The sequence below is a fragment of the Oncorhynchus keta genome, chromosome 9 (assembly GCF_023373465.1).
Source record: "Oncorhynchus keta strain PuntledgeMale-10-30-2019 chromosome 9, Oket_V2, whole genome shotgun sequence".
Taxonomy (NCBI): domain Eukaryota; kingdom Metazoa; phylum Chordata; class Actinopteri; order Salmoniformes; family Salmonidae; genus Oncorhynchus; species Oncorhynchus keta.
This window is the reverse complement of record NC_068429.1, coordinates 19,595,696-19,618,125: the sequence shown is the minus strand read 5'-3', so window position 1 is coordinate 19,618,125 and position 22,430 is coordinate 19,595,696. Positions and strand designations below refer to the sequence as shown.

At 42.0% G+C, this 22,430-nt stretch overlaps 1 protein-coding gene across 3 annotated transcripts in view; it reads left to right on the top strand.

The window, feature by feature from the left end:
* LOC118373185 (electrogenic sodium bicarbonate cotransporter 1-like) overlaps positions 1-22,430 on the top strand; it is a 96,457-nt gene that overhangs the window by 17,601 nt on the left and 56,426 nt on the right. For all 3 annotated transcript variants that reach the window (XM_035759268.2, XM_035759267.2, XM_035759265.1), the window contains exons 3-4: positions 342-518; positions 5,778-5,913. In XM_035759268.2, coding sequence (XP_035615161.1) covers positions 342-518; positions 5,778-5,913 — 313 coding nt within the window. The remainder of the gene's footprint in view (positions 1-341; positions 519-5,777; positions 5,914-22,430) is intronic.

Sequence of the window (22,430 nt, the reverse complement as noted above, 5' to 3'; positions counted from 1 at the left end):
GTGTGTGTGCCTGTGTGTGCGCGTGTTCTTGTGACTCTTGCATGCATTCGCGTGTGAGGTTTATCGCGGGAATTTTGTTCCCTAACAGAAATGCACCACCGCTTAATTAATACCTGAACATACACCATATTGGTCAGTAAGCTTACATCACTATGGATTCTTTGACATCCAATCCTCCCCTTTATCATATCTAATCCATCCTCCTTATTTATTCTACAGTTTCACTTACCCAACTGATATTCATTGACTTTGTGCATTTCTTCCATTTGATGCAAATGATCAGCATGGTAGTCCTAATCTGACCTGTGTCCCTTGAATGGTGTCCCCTCTTCCTCCCTCAGGTCACCACACCGTGTATATTGGTGTGCATGTGCCCAAGAGCTACCAGCGGAGACGGCGCCACCGACGCAAGTCCAGCCACAAGGAGAGGAAGGGGAGGCCGGCGGACAACGTGGAGGGAGACAAATCAGATGGAGAGACTGCTGACGAGGCAGCGCCCAACATCCTCAAACCCCTCAGTGAGTAATGACAGCACAAATTACACTACCCAGCATGCAACTCTGCCAGTGAAAACGCATCAAGATAGTTCCAGGGATCTATCAACCAATGATATCATTGGAAACAAGTGAATAGAATTAAGTAGTGAATTACAACTAAAGGGAATTATCAACAAATCAGTCAATTGATCACTTTTCACTCCTGAATATCTTTATACACTACCTACCATTCAAAAGTTTCAGGTCACTTAGAAATGTCCTTGTTTTTGAAAGAAAAGCCATTTTTTTGTCCATTTAAAATAACATTAAATTGATCAGAAATACAGTGTAGACATTGTTAACAGCAGATTTTTTAAATTAGGCCCATTATCAGGAACCATCACTCCTGTGTTCCAATGGCACCTTGTGTTAGCTAATCCAAGTTTATCATTTTTAAAGGCTAATTTATCATTGCAAAACCCTTTTGCAATTATTTTAGCACAGCTGAAAACTGTTCTGATTAAAGAAGCAATAAAACTGGATGCCTTTAGTTGAGTATCTGGAGCATCAGCATTGTGTGTTCGATTACAGGCTCAAAATGGCCAGAAACAAATAATTTATTCTGAAACTCGTCAGTCTATTCTTGTTCTGAGAAATGAAGGCTATTCCATGCAAGAAATTGCCAAGAAACTGAAGATCTCGTACAACGCTGTGTACTACTCCCTTCACAGAACAGCGCAAACTGTCTCTAACCAGAATAGAAAGGAGTGGGAGGCCCCGGTGCACAGTTTTTAGCTGTAATAACAAAGGGGTTTTCTATGATCAATTAGCCTTTTAAAATTATTAACTTGGATTAGCTAACACAACGTGCCATTGGAACACAGGAGTGATGGTTCCTGATAATGGGCATCTGTACACCTATGTAGATATTCCATTAAAAATCAGCCATTTCCAGCTACAATAGTCATTTACAACATTAACTATGTCTACACTGTATTTCTGATCAATTTGATGTTATTTTAATGGACAAAAAATGTGCTTTCCTTTCAAAAACAAGGACATTTCTAAGTCACCCTGAACTTTCTGAGTTTTCTCAGTTTGTCTGCACTGGAATACTGTATGTTGACATTAGAAAAATATTCATAGACAGCATTACTGACTGAGCAACTAATTCCCCTGGCTTAGTATTGCCTAGAAACACATTGTTGTTAACCAAACCTCACTATGTCAGTGTTCATGGCTGTGTTACTTTTAGCTGTTAGTTCACACTAGACCACTCAACAGTGTTGCTGCGAGTCTCAATCCAAGGATGCTATTTCTGTACTGCACCAGAGAATAAATGGGTAGAGATGATTGTCGTAACTCTAACCCAGAAACTCACGGTAGACTTGTTCCATAGCTTGTTTCAGTGACACTTTGTTAGTGCCATGTAAATAGAGATGTGTCAAAACCACAATAATTCAAAAGACCGTAAGCAACGTGTCACTCATTCAGTTCTTCTTGACTCTGCAGTTCCCCTGCTTACAGTCATCAGCTTCTCTAATCCAGCATGTTCATACTGATAGACCTCAATGTTTGTTTTATTACTTTGGGGCTCAAAGTTGATGACCTAACAGCAGTAAAGAGACAATCACGTTGTGTTCCAGTGATAGAGACCTAGGGGACATAAGGAGATTTAATTCTCCTCTGTTTTGGTCACTGGAGGTTAGATCTTGTTGAAAAATCCTACTGTCCCCATGGATGGAAGTGACCATCAGTAAGCCTACACTTTTTAAAAGGAAGGCAAGTTGAGGTAGACCGAGATCTCAAAGTTATGGAATTGTATAACTCACGTTGACTCATAGAATAACCATCACTGATCACACATGGCTGAAAATGAACTTCTGTGTGTGATTAACTCAAGTTATTTTGGGTTACCTAACCAATCTCCTGTGTTGTATAATGACAGCCAGAATGCCAGAAGCCTCATAGCATTGAGTTGTATCCATAGAGATACTCTTGATGGACATTTGTTATCCATATTATCTCATCTCTGTCAGTGTCTGCCCTTAATTTGCCCGGTAACATTTCTATACGTTTTCGATCCAAACAGCGACACACAGAAATAAAACAATGCATTATTGGCTTTTTTAATTGAATGTTTTCATCTCTGTTTGGATGCAGTGGAACAGAACTAGACAGACTCGGGGACAGGGGACTCCTTTGGCCGTGACAAGGCTCCCTGCCAGCCAGTACCTGCTACTTTATCATAATCTCCTCATCACCTTGCCACCTCAAAACACACAGACACCTACCCTGCTAGTCTACACTACATACATAATCCTGTTATTGTTGGCAAACTGTGTGAAGCCATTCACTTGAGAGTTGTATTCAATAGCAACATGTAGAAAATAGTCAAAATAAAGAAAAAACCTTGAATGAGTAGGTGTGTCAACTTTGGACTAGTACTGTATGTATAGATAAAGTATGTGGCCACACCTTCAAATTAGTGGCGTCGACTATTTCCGCCACACCTGTTGCTGGCAGGTGTATAAAATCGAGCACAGAGCCATAAAATATCCATAGACAAACATTGGCAGTAGAATGGCCCAAACTGAAGAGCTCGGTGACTTTTATAAGTGGCACGGTCATAAGATGCCACCTTTTCAACAAGTCAATTCGTCAACTTTTTTGGCCTGCTAGAGCTGTCCCGACCAACTGTAAGGGCTGTTATTGTGAAGTGTAAACATTTAGGAGCAACAACTGCTCACAGAACGGGACCGCTGAGTGCTGAAGTGTGTAAAAATCATCTGTCCTCGGTTGCAACAGTCACTACCGAGTTCCAAACTGCCTCTTGTAAGCAACGCCAGGGCAAGAACTGTTTGTCAGGAGCTTCATGAAATGGGTTTCCATGGCTGAGCAGCCGCACACAAGCCTAAGATCACCGTGCACAATGCTAAGCTTGCCACCATTGTATTCTGGAGCAGTGGAAACACGTTCACCATCTGCCAGTCCGACAGATAAATCTCGATTTGGCTGATGCCTGAAGAACGTTTGGTGGGGGAGGAATAATGTTCTGTGGCTGTTTTTCATAGTTCAGGCTAAGCCCCTTAGTTCCAGTGAAGGGAAATCTTAACGCTACAGCATACAATGACATTCTAGATTATTCTGTGCTTACAACTTTGTGGCAACAGTTTAGGGAAGATCCTTTCCGGAATCAGCATGTCAATGCCCCCGTGCACAAAGAGCGGCCCATACAGAAATATTTTTTTCGAGATTGGTGTGGAAGAACTTAACTGGCCTGTACAAATCCCAGACCTCAACCCCATCGAACACTTTTGGGATGAATTAGAACGCTGACTGCGAAGCCAGGCCTAATCGCCCAACATCAGTGCCCGACCTCACAAATGCTCTTGTGGCTGAATGGAAGCAAGTCCCCTCAGCAATGTTCCAACATCTAGTGGAAAGCCTTCCCAGAAGAGTGGAGGCTGTTGTAGCAGCAAAGGGTGGACCAACTCCATATTAATGCCCATGATTTTGGAATGAGATGTTCAACGAGCAGGTGAAAAATATATCTATGTCGGCCCCTTGTCTCGTCTGAAATATTCACTCTGGGATTTGTCCCCTCTTTGTTTATTTTGAGCACTTTTGCATTATTTCTTTGTATATGGGTATCTCCTAATGGAATGGGATAAAGTTGTCCTAGAAAATAAATCAGTATAATTAACTAGAACGGAAAACTGTATTTATAGAGCGCAACTACTACCAATGTAGCACAAAGTGATTAGTAATGGATTAAAAGATTACTTTTGAATCCACAGCTAACTATTTCATAATTATTTGCTGAACTATATAAAACAACTCTTAAGTCCTTTCTGGTGTGGTGTGTGAGTGTTTCTTAGTTGTCAGGAAGCAGTGTTTCCCCTATACTCATTTAGCAAAGGCGTTCCACTTTTCTTTTTTTTCCTGTTTAAAAAAACAAAAACATTCGGGATAGTCAAATGTTTTAAGTGTAAACTTAAATGACTAAAAGCATATCCAAAGTATGTAGAGATAATGGAGCTATATATTTTTTAAATAATAATGTTTGTGTACTATATCATGACATTGGCCTGATGGGGGAGGTTTATGAGCCCCATAAATATGACCCCCACCAAGAATTTATAACTTTCAGATGAGACTAAGTAAGGCATGGATTAAATATTGACGGCTATTGATGTAAAAGATTACTAGGTCTTTAAGAGTTTATTCGGAAGATAACAGCTCTATAAACATTATTGTGGTGCCCCGACTTTCTAGTTAATTACATTCATCTGATTAGCTTAATCAGGTAATATTAATTACAGAGAAATTATTTTAAAGAATAGCATGTCATATCACTGCATACCACTGCTGGCTTGCTTCTGTAGCTAAGCAGGGTTGATCCTGGTCAGTTCCTGGATGGGAGACCAGATGCTGCTGGAAGTGGTGTTGGAGGGCCAGTAGGAGGCACTCTTTCCTCTGGTCTTAAAAAATATCCCAATGCCCCAGGGCAGTGATTGGGGACACTGCCCTGTGTAGGATGCAGTCTTTCAGATGGGATGTTAAAAGGGTGTCCTGACTCTCTGAGGTCATTAAAGATCCCATGGCACTTATCGTAAGAGTAGGGGTGTTAACCCCGGTATCCTGGCTAAATTCCCAATCTGGCCCTCAAACCATCACGGTCACCTAATAATCCCCAGTTTACAATTGGCTCATTAATCCCCCTCCTCTCCCCTGTAACTATTCCCCAGGTCGTTGCTGCAAATGAGAACGTGTTCTCAGTCAACTTACCTGGTAAAATAACAGATAAATAAAAAATAATAATAAAAAAAAATATCACTTAATCCGGCATAGCCAAAGACACGACAACTAACAATTACCAAAATAAAAACTAGACAGTCTGAGATGCTAAAATTAGAAAGTATTCATGGCAAAATGTATAGAATTGCAGAACATTGTCTTAAAAACATATTTTTTGTTGTTGTTCTCAGCTACATGACAAAATGTGTAGAATTGCAGATGCGAACATTACAACTGCATCAGAAAAGAATTCTGAATTAAGTCAGTCAGTAATGGCCACAGGAAACTCTCTTCCTTCAGAGAGTCTGGTAAATAACAGCTTAACAACCTCTTAGAGCCATCACTTCCACAGGTGTTGCAAAACTTTTTTTCTCCTTTTCTTATAAGTGATCGGCGGTGTCAACACTTAATATTTTACTGCATTGCTCACATATATATACAGTACCAGTCAAGTCTCTCTCTCTATCATCCATCCATCTTGTCTGCTCTCTTTCCCCATAGTCTCTGCAGCAGCAGAGAGGATAAGGTTTATCCTGGGTGAGGAGGATGACGGCCCCCCGCCCCCTCAGCTCTTCACTGAACTGGACGAACTGCTGGCCGTCGATGGACAGGAGATGGAGTGGAAGGAGACAGCCAGGTGAGGAGAGAGATTTTCTCTCTCTCAATTATTATTTATATATATGTACAGTACCAGTCAAAAGTGTGGACACACCTACTCATTCAATGTTTTTTCTTTATTTGGAATATTTTCTACATTGTAGAATAATAGTGAAGTCATCAAAACTATGAATGAACACATATGGAATCATGTAGTAACCCAAAAAGTGTTAAACAAATCAAAATATATTTTAGATTCCTCAAAGTAGCCACCCTTTGCCTTGAAAGCTTTGCACACTCTTGACATTCTCTCAACCATCTTCACCTGGAATGCTTTTCCAACAGTCTTGAAGGAATATGCTGTGCACTTGTTGCCTGCTTTTAATTCACTCTGCGGTCCAACTCATCCCAAACCATCTCAATTGGGTTGAGGTCGGGTGATTGTGGAGGCCCCCACACCATCACACCACCTCCTCCTTAATTCATGGTGGGAACCACACATGCTGAGATCATCTGTTCACCTACTCTGCGTCTCACAAAGACACAGCGGTTAGAACCAAAAATCTCAAATTTGGACTCATCAGACCAAAGGACAGATTTCCACCAGTCTAATGTCCATTACTGGTGTTTATTGGCCCTTCTTATTGGTGTCCTTTAGTGGTGGTTTCTTTGCAGCAATTCGTCCATGAAGGCCTGATTCACGCAGTCTCCTCTGAACAGTTGATGTTGAGATGTGTCTGTTACTTGAATTCTGTGAAGCATTTATTTGAGGATTAGTTAACTCTAATGAACTTATCCTCTGGGTCTTCCTTTCCTGTGGCGGTCCTCATGAGAGCCAGTTTGATCATGGCGCTTGATGGTTTTTGTGACTGCACTTGACATTTTCATGTCTTAAAGTAATGATGGACTGTCGTTTCTCTTTGCTTATTTGAGCTGTTCTTGCTGTTCTTGATCTTTTACCAAATAGGACTATCTTCTGTGTACAACCCCTACCTTGTCACAACAGAACTGACTGGCTCAAAAGCATTAAGAAGTAAAGAAATTCCACAAATTAACAAGGCACACCCGGTAATTGAAATGCATTCCAGGTGACTACCTCATGAATCTGGTTGATAGAATGCCAAGAGTGTGTAAAGGTGTCATCAAGGCAGCTTTACTACATGATTCCATGTGTGTTATTTCATAGTTGGGGCGGCAGGGTAGCCTAGTGGTTAGAGCGTTGGACTAGTAACCGGAAAGTTGCGAGTTCAAACCCCTGAGCTGACAAGGTACAAATCTGTCGTTCTGCCCCTGAACAGGCAGTTTAACCCACTGTTCCCAGGCCGTCATTGAAAATAAGAATGTGTTCTTAACTGACTTGCCTGGTTAAATAAAGGTAAAAAAAAAAAAAAAAAAAAAAATAGTTCTGACATCTTCACTATTATTCTACAATGTAGAAAATGAGTAGGTGTGTCAACTTTTGACTGGTACTGTATACACACACACACTATATGGTATGTTGACACCTGCTTGTCGAACATCTCATTCTAAAATCATGGGCATTAATGATTATGGAATTGGTCCCCCCCATTGCTGCCATGACAGCCTCCACTCTTCTGGGAAGGCTTTCCACTAGATGTTGGAACATTGCTGCGGGGACTTGTTGGGCGATTAGGCCTGGCTCGCAGTCGGCATTCCAATTAATCCGAAAGGTGTTTGATGGGGTTGAGGTCAGGGCTCTGTGCAGACCAGTCAAATTCTTCCACACCGATCTCGACAAGCAATTTCTATATGGACCTGCTGAAAATGGAAAGGGCCTTCCCCAAACTGTTGCCACAGAGTTGGAAGCACATAATCATCTAGAATGTCATTGTATGCTGTAGCGTTAAGATTTCCCTTTACTGGAACTAAGGGGCCTAGCCCAAACCATGAAAAACAGCCCCAGACATTATTCCTCCTCCACCAAACTTTACAGTTGGCACTATGCATTGGGGCAAGTAGCGTTCTTTTGCCATCCGCCAGACCCAGATTCATCCATCGGACTACTAGATGGTGAAGCATGATTAATCTCTCCAGAGAACGTGTTTCCACTGCTCCAGAGTCCAATGGCAGCGATCTTTACACCACTTCAGCCAACGCTTGGTCTTGCGCATGGTGATCTTAGGCTTGTGTGCGGCTGCTCGGCCATGGAAACCCATTTTATGAAGCTCCCAACTAACAGTTCTTGTGCTGATGTTGCTTCCAGAGGCAGTTTAGAACTCGGTAGTGAGTGTCACAACCGAGGACAGATAATTCTTACACACTTCCGCACTCAGCAATCCAGTTTTGTGAGCTTGTGTGGCCTACCACTTTGGGTCTGAGCTGTTGTTGCTCCTGGACATTTCTACTTCACAATAACAGCACTTACAGTTGACCGGGGCAGCTCTAGCAGGGTAGAAATTTGACAAACTGACTTGTTGGAAAAGTGGCATCCTATGACGATGCCAAGTTAAGTCACTGAGCTCTTCAGTAAGGCCATTCTACTGACAGTGTTTGTCTATGGAGAGTGCATGGCTGTGTGCTCGATTTTATACACCTGTCCTCAACGGGGTGGCTGATATGTATAGTGGCCAAATCCACTCATTTGAAGTGGTGTCCAAATACTTTTATGTGTATGTGTGCACACACTCATGCATTGAATTACACACTCTTTGGTTGTTGTGTCAATTGATTATATGTATTTATGTGGGAGCAGCAGCATTCTCTATTGTCTAAAGTCGAATTTCCCCCTTGGAGACAATAAACTATATTGTATCATAACACACACACACACACACACACTTTCCTTTAGTACAAGCATCTCAGAGAAGGAGTGGTCAGTTCAACCATCGTGGTCTTACACCGTTAACCCTCTTTGACCCTAGGCCTCCAAGGCTTTGTAACGTTAACCCCCTTGTCACCGACACTGTGGTATATCAAAGTCATACTATCTAATATCATATCGGTGAGGGACACATTTAACAACATCTCAGCTTGATGTTCTCTCTGTTCGAGAGCTGTGTTTATCTTCATTACAGTTAAGTGTTTCCTGTTTCAGTGCTCTGCTAAAGTCCTGGGATTGGCTCCAATATGGAGTTGCTTGAGTAGGGCAGTAGCGTGTGTATTTACATGTATGCGTGAATAGGAGGAAGTGTGTGTGTGTAGCATGTGTGTGTTTGTGTGTCCATGAATGCGTGCGTAGGGTAGTAGTGTGTCCTCGAGTGAACTACTAGCTCACTCTTATCTGGATGAAACACTGCTCTGTTCCCTCAGTGAACCCAGAACACAACCTTAACCTCAGAACCCCATGACATAACCTTAACCCCAGAACCCAGGACACAACCTCTGTGACCTCCCATGTGATCTATCCCTCTTCCTGAACAGGTTGCTTTCTGACTGCGGTTCTGACTATGTATCAAGCGTCTCAGAGTAGGAGTGCTGATTTAGGAACCATTTAGCATTTTACATCGCAATGATTAAGATGGACAAGGGGAGACCTGAACCTACACTAGATCAGCACTCCTTCTCTGAGACCCTTGATACATACGGCCCCAGCTGTTTCCAGTTTTACATTAAAGATGACTAAATCTTAGTTAATGCACATTGTTACATCATTGTCTTACATGGTGACTTTATCTGCACTGATGGTTGGTTGAAGGACTAGGGACCTATTGGAGGACAATTCAATGGAGTGCTTTACTCCCTCCCCTGTAGTGGTGATTGCCCTGAGGCCCGTCTCCTCCTTCCCTTATAGAGGTGATTGTCCCTGAGGCCTGTCTCCTCCTTCCCTTATAGAGGTGATTGTCCCTGAGACCTGTCTCCTCCTTCCCTTATAGAGGTGATTGTCCCTGAGGCCTGTCTCCTCCCTCCTCTGTAGTGGTGATTGTCTCTGAGGTCTGTCTCCTCCTTCCCTTATAGAGGTGATTGTCCCTGAGGTCTGTCTCCTCCTTCCCCTATAGAGGTGATTGTCCCTGAGGTCTGTCTCCTCCTTCCCTTATAGAGGTGATTGTCCCTGAGGCCTGTCTCCTCCCTCCCCTATAGAGGTGATTGTCCCTGAGGCCTGTCTCCTCCTTCCCTTATAGAGGTGATTGTCCCTGAGGCCTGTCTCCTCCTTCCCTTATAGAGGTGATTGTCCCTGAGGCCTGTCTCCTCCTTCCCTTATAGAGGTGATTGTCCCTGAGGCCTGTCTCCTCCTTCCCCTATAGAGGTGATTGTCCCTGAGGTCTGTCTCCTCCCTCCCCTATAGAGGTGATTGTCCCTGAGGTCTGTCTCCTCCTTCCCTTATAGAGGTGATTGTCCCTGAGGCCTGTCTCCTCCCTCCCCTATAGAGGTGATTGTCCCTGAGGCCTGTCTCCTCCTTCCCTTATAGAGGTGATTGTCCCTGAGGTCTGTCTCCTCCTTCCCTTATAGAGGTGATTGTCCCTGAGGCCTGTCTCCTCCCTCCCCTATAGAGGTGATTGTCCCTGAGGTCTGTCTCCTCCTTCCCCTATAGAGGTGATTGTCCCTGAGGCCTGTCTCCTCCCTCCCCTGTAGACGTGATTGTCCCTGAGGCCTGTCTCCTCCCTCCCCTATAGAGGCGATTGTCCCTGAGGTCTGTCTCCTCCTTCCCCTATAGAGGTGATTGTCCCTGAGGCCTGTCTCCTCCCTCCCCTATAGACGTGATTGTCCCTGAGGCCTGTCTCCTCCCTCCCCTATAGACGCGATTGTCCCTGAGGCCTGTCTCCTCCCTCCCCTATAGAGGTGATTGTCCCTGAGGCCTGTCTCCTCCCTCCCCTATAGAGGTGATTGTCCCTGAGGCCTGTCTCCTCCCTCCCCTATAGAGGTGATTGTCCCTGAGGCCTGTCTCCTCCCTCCCCTATAGAGGTGATTGTCCCTGAGGCCTGTCTCCTCCTTCCCCTATAGAGGTGATTGTCCCTGAGGCCTGTCTCCTCCCTCCCCTATAGACGTGATTGTCCCTGAGGCCTGTCTCCTCCCTCCCCTATAGACGCGATTGTCCCTGAGGTCTGTCTCCTCCTTCCCCTATAGAGGTGATTGTCCCTGAGGCCTGTCTCCTCCCTCCCCTATAGAGGTGATTGTCCCTGAGGCCTGTCTCCTCCCTCCCCTATAGAGGTGATTGTCCCTGAGGCCTGTCTCCTCCCTCCCCTATAGAGGTGATTGTCCCTGAGGCCTGTCTCCTCCCTCCCCTATAGACGTGATTGTCCCTGAGTTCTGTCTCCTCTCTCCCCTCAAGGGGCCTAAATGGAGGCAAGGTAGGGCAGTTAGATGTGGGAGGCGAGGTAGGGCAGTTAGATGTGGGAGGCGAGGTAGGGCAGTTAGATGTGGGAGGCGAGGTAGGGCAGTTAGATGTCGGAGGCGAGGTAGGGCAGTTAGATGTCGGAGGCGAGGTAGGGCAGTTAGATGTCGGAGGCGAGGTAGGGCAGTTAGATGTCGGAGGCGAGTTTTCTTTGCCCTTTTTCATTGTAAATTACATAGAATGAATCATTAGATTGTTTTCTACAATATCATAACCTTAATATAAACTGTACTTGACAGTTTTGATGAAATAACAAGAGCCAAATAGTTTTATTGAGCAGTGACCACTTTTTGATCATGCTTGCAAAGGTATCCAATTGTCATACTTGAGTAAAAGTAAAGATAACTTAATAGAAAATGACTGAAGGGGAAGCTGCCCAGTATAATACTACTTGAGTTAGTCTAAAAGTATTTAGTTTTAATTATACTCCGACATAATTTACAAACGAAGCATGTGTTTAGTGAGCGCCAGATCAGAGGCAGTATGGATGACCAGAATTTTCTCTTAATACAGTAAATGTGTGTCAATTAGACCATTTTCCTGTCCTGCTATGCATTTGAAATGTAACAAGTACTTTTGGGTGTCTGGGGAAAATGTATGGAGTAGAAAGTACATAATTTTCTTTAGGAATCTAGTGAAGTAAAAAATAGTAAAGTACAGATACTCCAGTAGTACTTTTGAAAGTATTTTTTACTTAAGTTCTTTTCACTACTGCTTGCCTGTGATGACATTCAATTCACTCTGAACATGCTGAACATGAACATTCTCTGTGTAAATTGTATGTATGTAACTTTTGAGCCATATGGTAGAGGCATGCGGTTTGGACTATTGTTTTTCTGACAGAATTCTCTATGGAATGGACATATTTGTATAAACCTTGAATTAATTAATACTTTTATGGGTGAACCCTCTATATGTAGATGTGTCCATAATACACATGTATTTGTTGCTAAGATTTACAGCCCCCCTGCTGCCATGGTGGATGCTATTGGTGCTATATCCAAGTCTTTAACCATCCTCGAAGTTTGTCAATTTAGGGGATTTGAATCTGGGTTGGCTATCCCTGGTCTCAGATCAGTTTAAGAGTACATGCATTGATTTGAATCTGGGTTGGCTATCCCTGGCCTCAGATCAGTTTAAGAGTATATGCATTGATTTGAATCTGGGTTGGCTATCCCTGGCCTCAGATCAGTTTAAGAGTATATGCATTGATTTGAATCTGGGTTGGCTATCCCTGGCCTCAGATCAGTTTAAGAGTATATGCATTGATTTGAATCTGGGTTGGCTATCCCTGGCCTCAGATCAGTTTAAGAGTATATTCATTGATTTGAATCTGGGTTGGCTATCCCTGGCCTCAGATCAGTTTAAGAGTATATGCATTGATTTGAATCTGGGTTGGCTATCCCTGGCCTCAGATCAGTTTAAGAGTATATGCATTGATTTGAATCTGGGTTGGCTATCCCTGGCCTCAGATCAGTTTAAGAGTATATGCATTGATTTGAATCTGGGTTGGCTATCCCTGGCCTCAGATCAGTTTAAGAGTATATGCATTGATTTGAATCTGGGTTGGCTATCCCTGGCCTCAGATCAGTTTAAGAGTATATGCATTGATTTGAATCTGGGTTGGCTATCCCTGGCCTCAGATCAATTTAAGAGTATATGCATTGATTTGAATCTGGGTTGGCTATCCCTGGCCTCAGGTCAATTTAAGAGTATATGCATTGATTTGAATCTGGGTTGGCTATCCCTGGCCTCAGATCAGTTTAAGAGTATATGCATTGATTTGAATCTGGGTTGGCTATCCCTGGCCTCAGATCAGTTTAAGAGTACATGCATTGATTTGAATCTGGGTTGGCTATCCCTGGCCTCAGATCAGTTTAAGAGTATATGCATTGATTTGAATCTGGGTTGGCTATCCCTGGCCTCAGATCAGTTTAAGAGTATATGCATTGATTTGAATCTGGGTTGGCTATCCCTGGCCTCAGATCAGTTTAAGAGTATATGCATTGATTTGAATCTGGGTTGGCTATCCCTGGCCTCAGATCAGTTTAAGAGTATATGCATGGATTTGAATCTGGGTTGGCTATCCCTGGCCTCAGATCAGTTTAAGAGTATATGCATTGATTTGAATCTGGGTTGGCTATCCCTGGCCTCAGATCAGTTTAAGAGTATATTCATTGATTTGAATCTGGGTTGGCTATCCCTGGCCTCAGATCAGTTTAAGAGTTTATGCATTGATTTGAATCTGGGTTGGCTATCCCTGGCCTCAGATCAGTTTAAGAGTATATGCATTGATTTGAATCTGGGTTGGCTATCCCTGGCCTCAGATCAATTTAAGAGTATATGCATTGATTTGAATCTTACTCAATTGATCTCAAAACCCACCTGGCTAAATGTGAAAACTATTCTTATTAATAAGCTAAATAAATATCATGCTGTATTTCCATATGATATCAGTGATTATTAGCCCATAGTATGTATAAGATAAACAGCAAAATACTAGTTCTTGTTTAATTAAGAAAATAACCTTTTTTTTTTTTTAAAGTTCTCTCCTCAATGGTTTTTACATGACATGTTCTACTCTGATTTAGTCACTCTCCTGTATTCCTGACCCCGAATTAGCCCTAGAAAATGTATTCTCCATATCTATTCCTCTGGCAAATAAACATGCCCATTTTTTAACAATTCAGAGTTAAAGATAGATCTAACCCTTGGTTTTATTTGGATTTATCTGTGCTCATTCAGATGAGAAATCAGGCCTGGGCCAAAGCAAGGAAGACTGACTCTAGTGGACTGGCATTCTTTCAGACAATTGAGAAACGGATAGTATCTTGATTTAAGAAGGCTATATCAAGCTACTTTTTAAGCTCTGACTCTGCTGGTTATCCTTCTCAATTTTGGAAAACAGTAAATGCACTGAAGCGTACAAATTCCTCTTCTTCCCTGCCTAAGCATGTTCTCTCTGATTGCATCATAACTGAGAAATGGGATAACTGATGCTTTTAATCATAATTTTTATCTTGAAGGCTTTATATTTGAGAGAAACGGTGGTTTAACTGACCTTGGTCAGTCAATCGACTGCTCTTCCCTCTGCCAGACTCTAGCTGACTCGACAGAATCTTTGTTTTCATTTGAACAATTTACTATCTGTGACGTGCTAGATGCCTTGCTTAAGATTGATGTAAAAAAAAATTAAATCCACTGGGGCAGATATGCTTGATCTATTTTTGCTGCAGCTCTCTGCTCCCCTTGTTGCTGAATCATTAACACATATTTTTAACCTGACGATTTTATCTGGTAATATCCCCAAGTAGCCCATGTACTCCCTCTTCAAAGGTGGTGACCCTTGTGACCTAAATAATTAATCCACCTGTTTCTCAACTTTCTTGCCAAGCTAAAATATTAGAATCCTTGATTAATTCTCAGCTTAAATCTGATCTTTTAAATGTATTCTAAATGTACATCAGTCGGGTTTTAGACCAGGTCATAACATTTGCCTCTGCTGCCTTCCTAGTTTATAAATGATGTGGTTAACTGTATGGATAAAATACATTGTCCTGCCCTCTTCATTGACCTGTTGCTCACTCACTGTGAATTCAGAGGCTTTCCTCAATTGTCCTAGACCAGGCTGCATGTAACTGCTTTAAAAGTTACTTGGCATCTTTACTAAACGTTAGACATGCCACACCTGGTCTCAGGGATGATTAACTCTGGAAATTCCATTGGTCTTTACTGAGTTAGGTAAATCAGCTTTTAGTTTTCATGTACCTTATTTGTGGAACAATCTTCAAAATGTTCTTAAATGTGATGCTTTTGTACCAACCGGTCGATCTCCAAGCCATTCCTTGGCGATCATCAAACATTTCTGTTAAAAAAAAACTATGATAAAGCCTTACGTTCCTATATTTTTTTTTTTCGCTGTTGGCGGTTAGTGCAGAACACTGCCTACCCGGTAGGGCAAGAGAGCACATCAAGTGCAGCTATAACCCTACCACTGGCCAATCAGCTCAGATCAGTGTCTGCACAGTTTCGTAGCGCCATAGACTGTAAAACTAAGCCTCGAATGCACAGCGAAGTTGATAATGTGAGGTTTCAAAACTTTTAAAACCATAACTAGAGCGAGACTCAACAGATACAGGGCTGCTGTTTTTGAGTAAGTTCATGTTTAAGTTGATATTCAGCACTGTCAACACTCTGTTCAACACTCTGTTCAACAGTTTGATAAACCATAAACTCCTAATTTCGATAAGCTTGCGTTATTTGCAGCTTGTCTTTTTTTAATATCAAGTAATATTTCACTTTCCCTGGTCAGAGGAGTAACAACATTAATTGGTGCGTGAGGCACAAGTAATGCAGTGGAACTTAAGTTTCGCCATCAGCTGGAAGACTGTGTCCCCTTTTCTCAGCAGAGAGTGGGAGAAAGAAGGGACGGTGAGTCGGGTGAGAGGCAGCCTCACCGCTGCTCCCTCCCTCAGACTGACTATCAGATGCCGGCCATCACTCCAGTAGAAAAAATAGCCTACTGCGCTAACCTCATTGCTGCAGAACTGTTTTTAATTAGTTAATGTTGAATAGTCTTGTGCTTTTTAAGTAATGCGTAATAAAATGGTAGATCTCGGCATGCATTCTGGCTCAGAAAGTGATCTTGACTCAGAAAAGTTTGGTGACCACTGCTCTAGGGCAATTCAAAAAGCTGACTAAGGACTTTATTACTGATGAATGTTCGTTTTTTTATGACCGTGTTTAAAAATAAAACAATATGACCGTGTTTTTTTTCAGCTTGCATTTTGTATTGATATTGATGTTTATAATTTCTGTAATTCAGGGCTCATTTGTAAAATAGACCTTGATCTCCGTATGACTGACTCCCTGATTAAAATAAAGGTAAAATGTACAAGTATTTTTATTGCTTCGTCCCACATCCCCTCTATTTTCTGTGAACCGTGATGAACCCATAACATAGAGGGGTTGTTTTGTAAAGAAAGAACTCTCTCACTCACACACAATATGTATGTTGTGTCAATTGATTGGATGTACTTATGTGGAAGCAGAAGCACTCTCTGTTCAGTCAAATTTAACCCTCGAGGACAATTATAGTATATAACACACACTGACCCTTTCCTTTAGTCCAAGAGTCAGTCAGTTGGTCAGTAAATCATAGTCACTCATCATGGTCTTACACAGTTAACCCTCTTTGACCCTGTGCCTTCAAGGCGTTCTAATCTTAACCCCCTTGTCACCAACACCCACAGCTGTGGTATATCAAAGTCATATTATCTACATCATATAGGTGAGGGACTCATAACAACACATCTGTGCTTGATGTTCTCTCTGTTTGAGAGCTGTGTTTATCCAACAGTAGGTTTTAGGGATCGGCACGGATATTCGAATATCCGAACGGACGTTAGTATTGTAACAAGCAGGGAGCAGGTCTCGAAGACCTTCTAGCCCGAAGGCCAGCGCGCTATCGACTGTGCGCAAAAGCATGCTCAAGTGGCAGTCGATATCCGCGCGACCCAGGGTCGTTACACTACTCGCTCCTTTCAAAGAGCTTGCGTCTCAACGTCTTATAGGACCGCGCTCACTGGCCGGGCACATGCACTGTCGTGGATGCATGGTCCGATCACTTCTGACCCCAGTGTAATGAAACGGCAGGGAGCAAGCAAGTCTCGAACCCTCGACCTTCTAGCCCGAAGTCCAGCGCGCTATCGACTGAGCCACAAAAGCATTCTCGAGCGGCAGAGTCGATATCCTTGGCAGAGTACTCATACAAATATTTCAAAACAGGCCTATTTTTTTTAAAGGCTTTGGCTTTTAAATGCTAAAGGCTGTGACTTTGCTACATAACCTACAAGGATAGACCATGACATTTTACATTCTAATAATACGTTTTATGACCGTTTTTATCATAAAAAAGACGCACATAACATGTTATTTATTGTTGGTCAATCAAAGCGGCGCTAGTCTGATGTTCCATATGTAGCAAGTGAAGTGGGAGGTTTCTAATCAATGCAAAATTGAATAAAAATTAAATTGGCTAAACGAGGAGTAGGCTACAATGATCAATCAACAGGTAGTCTTGTTTCATATGAATGGAGTTGTTGTATGCCTCAAAATAACCTAAGTTAGCCTTGCTACTTTAGCTAGCAAACTTAGCTTGCTATTGTAGCTAGCTAGCTTATTTACAACGATTTGATGAAGTCAAGACAGGCACTACCAGATGGTAGAGTATGATTGCCAAACTTGTTGCTGCCATAGGTTATCGTAACTAGCCTGAGTCGGTTGGGTTACTTTCTCCCGCTGTGCCACACACAAGACTGTCACACACACACAAACCAAACACATGAATCATATGTAAATACGGGACGTTTGTGTGGACAACAATAAACTTGTGTGGGAAACCATAATTGTTCATAATTTACCTAGCATATTGTACTTTATGGAATGGTTTTAGATTTATTTGACTAAACTAAACTTTTCTTGAATATTCAATTCAAGGGGCTTCATTGGCATGGGAAACATGTTAACATTGCCAAAGCAAGTGAAGTAGATCATACAAAAGTAAAATAAATAAAAGTTAACAGTAAACATTACACTCACAGAAGTTCCAAAAGAATAAACACATTACAAATGTCATTATGTATATATATTCAGTGTTGTAACGATGTACAAAAGGGAAAATGTAAAGGTCTTCACTCCAAATGAGCCTACCTACTTGAGGGCAGATATCCAGGAAGACGTATGGACTACCCTGGTATAAATACAGCACAAGTCGTTTCGGTTACAAATACCAAGTCAGATAAAGGTTTATTGGGAGATAAACAAGAATACAATGTAGTCTCTGTAACCTTCTCTAAGGAAAACATTCAAGTTGAGAACTGCACCCAGACCAAATAACAAAGAAACGATTTACAAAGATGTCACCATATCCAATATTTTTCCTAATTGGGATCCAGATAAAGAATACATGCAGTATACTTGTGGAAAGTGGTCAACTGTTATGTAAACACATACTTGGTAATATATAAATAGACTAGTGCAGTGGTTAAATGGTAGCAGTTGTGTGTTGTAAGGTGCAGTCTGAATTTGGAGCCGTCTGTTGGTACTGCTGGAATGTAAATTGTAGAACAGTTGTCCATGTTCTTATAGTGATGGTGCCTCGTTCTATCCTGCTCACTCATTTGTACGGGGAAAAATACATGTAAACCAAACTGTAATATTCAGTAGGCCTACATCATCTATTATGTACAAAGAGTTGAGTATCACACTTTCACAATCAATACACATCTTGATAATCAATGTAGCTAAATCACCACTTCTACAGATGAAATTAATATCAGTGCAGTCTATGATTAGCTTACATTAGGCTGCATTTTCTACTTCACAGAGGTATAGTGTGCCCACAGAATGCCCACTTAGGTTCTCAACAGCTACTAGCTAGGGCTGGGCGATATGGCCAAAATATCATATGGTATTTTTGACAGTATAACGGTATTTTATGTTTTTGATTAATAAAAGTTCTAAATTTGCTTTATGAGTAGTGAGTGACCCTAGGGGTGGCAACATATATATTCTAAATTATTTTAATGTGTCTTTCTCCATTTCGGATTGTTTTATACTGTTCAATTCAACTTCAACCTAAAATAATTTCCTTCACTCATTTCAGATCATTTCCACAACTGCCACGATATGGGCAAAAATAACCAAATTTAACCAAATGTTGCAATTGTGATTTAGATCAAAACACTTGGGTGAACTTTTGGAATCATGGAAATAGAATGTTTATAATTCTATAGTTAGAATATAAATAACAGTGGGCACTTTGAATACAGTGTTTGACATGACAAAGAATGAAAATGCCATGGACGAGTCATTGTCACAGGGTAGGAACCAAAGTGATGTTCCATGTTTCCTAGGGGGCCCTATAATCTTTGGCTACATTAAATCTTTATTCATATAGCCAACATATCCATGCTTCTCCTATTCCTCTTTGATTTAAAATATACTGTTGCACAAACAACATGCTGATTTTAGGCCTCCATCAGCACTGGTATCAGGCTGTATTAGCTCGCTACGTTTGCTCTGACTCAGTATTTTTAAATTTGTTTTAATCATGAGCTCTGGAAAGATGGAATTCCAAGTTGGATGACCGTTCTAAACTATTTTTCCCAGTCGGAGCTGGTTTCTTTCAAAGTTCCCTGTTGTCTTGAACGCTTGGAAGTCGGAGATTTCAGAGTTCCAAGTTGTTTTGAACGTGGCATTAAATCGGTTGCATGTTTCGACACAATATTGTTTTGATTGTTCATTTTAGAACTGATTCCGAACTGAGGATTCTACTCCATGCATTCTCAATGGGCGCAGATTACTTGCTGTTGCTTAAAAACGCGATGACATTTCAAAATAGGGCACATTATTAATAGGATAAACTTTTGATATCGCCAGATTGACTTTAGTTTCAGTATAATGTTAGCTAGCTTGCTAAAATTGAGGGGAGGCCACTGGATTTCAGCTAGCAAATGTTGCTAGCTATTTTGAACAGGACTTTGCTAGCTAATGACAACATAAGGTTAATTTGATGACATGATGGTGACGGCAGGGTTGTTTCCTACTAAATAATTGCCTTATGGTGTTTCCAGGCCACTATAGTGTAATTTAGGCGAAACACTCATAGTTTGCTCCCGTTCAAAGTGATTAGCTCCCATTCTACTTTTCCACATCAATATGGCTGCGGTGTCTGTAGAACGTTGATTACAATGACAACGATGTGATCGAGTGAAGTGCAACTCATGAACCCTAACGTTATTGTGTTGTAAGAAGGACAAAGGACTACAAATGCTTGTCAAAGCAATGTTCCGATTTTTACACTGTTTTATCCACAAGTGTGATAGCTATCAAGTTAGCTTGCTAGCTAAAGTCCGTTTGGTAGCTGTTTTTCCATGTAGGTAATATTGCAAAAAAAAAAAAAAAAGAATTATACCCAGTCTATTATGTTTTTACTTGTTCTATATTATATTAAATCAAATCAAATCAAATTTATTTATATAGCCCTTCGTACATCAGCTGATATCTCAAAGTGCTGTACAGAAACCCAGCCTAAAACCCCAAACAGCAAACAATGCAGGTGTAAAAGCACGGTGGCTAGGAAAAACTCCCTAGAAAGGCCAAAACCTAGGAAGAAACCTAGAGAGGAACCGGGCTATGTGGGGTGACCAGTCCTCTTCTGGCTGTGCCGGGTAGAGATTATAACAGAACATGACCAAGATGTTCAAATGTTCATAAATGACCAGCATGGTCGAATAATAATAAGGCAGAACAGTTGAAACTGGAGCAGCAGCAGTCAGGTGGAATGGGGACAGCAAGGAGCCATCATGTCAGGTAGTCCTGGGGCACTGTCCTAGGGCTCAGGTCCTCCGAGAGAGAGAAAGAAAGAGAGAATTAGAGAGAGCATATGTGGGGTGGCCAGTCCTCTTTGGCTGTGCCGGGTGGAGATTATAACAGAACGTGGCCAAGATGTTCAAATGTTCATAAATGACCAGCATGGTTGAATATTATATTATAACTCAGCGGAACAATAAACGTCCTCTCAATGTCAACTGCGTTTATTTTCATCCAACTTAACATGTGTAAATATTTGTATGAACATAACAAGATTCAGCAACTGAACAAGCTCTACAGACATGTGACTAACAGAAATGGAATAATGTGTTCCTGAACAAAGGGGGTGTAAAAATAAAAAGTAACAGTCAGTATCTGGTGTGGCCACCAGCTGCACTAAGTACTGCAGTGCATCGCCTCCTCATGGACTGCACCAGAGATTCCAGTTCTTGCTGCGAGATGTTACCCCACTCTTCCACCAAGGCACCTGCAAGTTCCCGGACATTTCTGGGGGGAATGCCCCCCCCAGGCTCTTCGCTGGCCATGGCAGAACACATGAGGGAGGAGGATGTCTTCTCTGTAAGATACAGCGTTGAGATTGCCTGCAATGACAACAAGCTCAGTCCGATGATGCTGTGACACACCGCCCCAGACCATGACGGACCCTCCACCTCCAAATCGATCCCGCTCCAGAGTACAGGCCTCGGTGTAACGCTCATTCCTTTGACGATAAACGCGAATCTGACCATCACCTCCAGTGAGACAGAACCGCAACTCGTCAGTGAAGAGCACTTTTTGCTAGTCCTGTCTGGTCCAGCGACAGTGGGTTTGTGCCCTTAGGCAACGTTGTTGCCAGAGATGTCTGGTGAGGACCTGCCTTTACAACAGGCCTACAAGCCCTCAGTCCAGCCTCTCAGCCTATTGGGGACAGTCTGAGCACTGATGGAGGGATTGTGTATTCCTGGTGTAACTCGGGCAGTTGTTGTTAACATCCTGTACCTATCCCGCAAGTGTGATGTTTGGATGTACCGATCCTGTGCAGGTGTTGTTACACGTGGTCTGCCACTGTGAGGACGATCAGCTGTCCCTCTCTGTAGCGCTGTCTTAGGCATCTCACAGTACGGACACTGTAATTTATTGCCCTGGCCACATCTGCAGTCCTCATGCCTCCTTGCAGCATGCTTAAGGTTCATTCACGCAGATGAGCAGGGACCCTGGACATCTTTCTTTTTGTAGCTTTCAGAGTCAGGAGAAAGGCCTCTTTAGTGTCCTAAGTTTTCATAACTGACCTTAATTGCCTACCGTCTGTAAGCTTTTAGTGTCTTAACGACCGTTCCACAGGTGCATGTTCATGAATTGTTTATGGTTCATTGAACAAGCATGGGAAACAGTGTTTACACCCTTTACAATGAAGATCTGTGAAGGTCCTTGGATTTTTACTAATTATCTTTGAAAGACAGGGACCTGAAAAGGTGACATTTATTTTTTTGCTGAGTTAAATAAATATATATATAGCTGACTGTGACCAGGTGAAAAACCTTTTCAACCCAAACCTATCATGACCGCTAACCCCACACATCCTACATCATTGTGACATCATAGCCAACATAGCTACTAGAACGAACACGTTTGTAAACCCACTACAATCATGCAGTACTGTGTACAGTCATCAGCAAGCAGTTTAGCAGTTACACTAGTGGGCCCAGTGGCAATACATTTATAAAACCAAAAGCTTACCTTGACTTGGAAGAGTTCCAGTGCTGGATAGCCAGCTAGCTAACATAGCATCATTTTCTGTTTGAGTAGGCTAAACTAGCCAGCTGCATTCGATGCTAGCTAAGTAAGTAAAAGTAAAAATAAAAACAACGTAAATAGAGCTGTCTCTCTCTCTG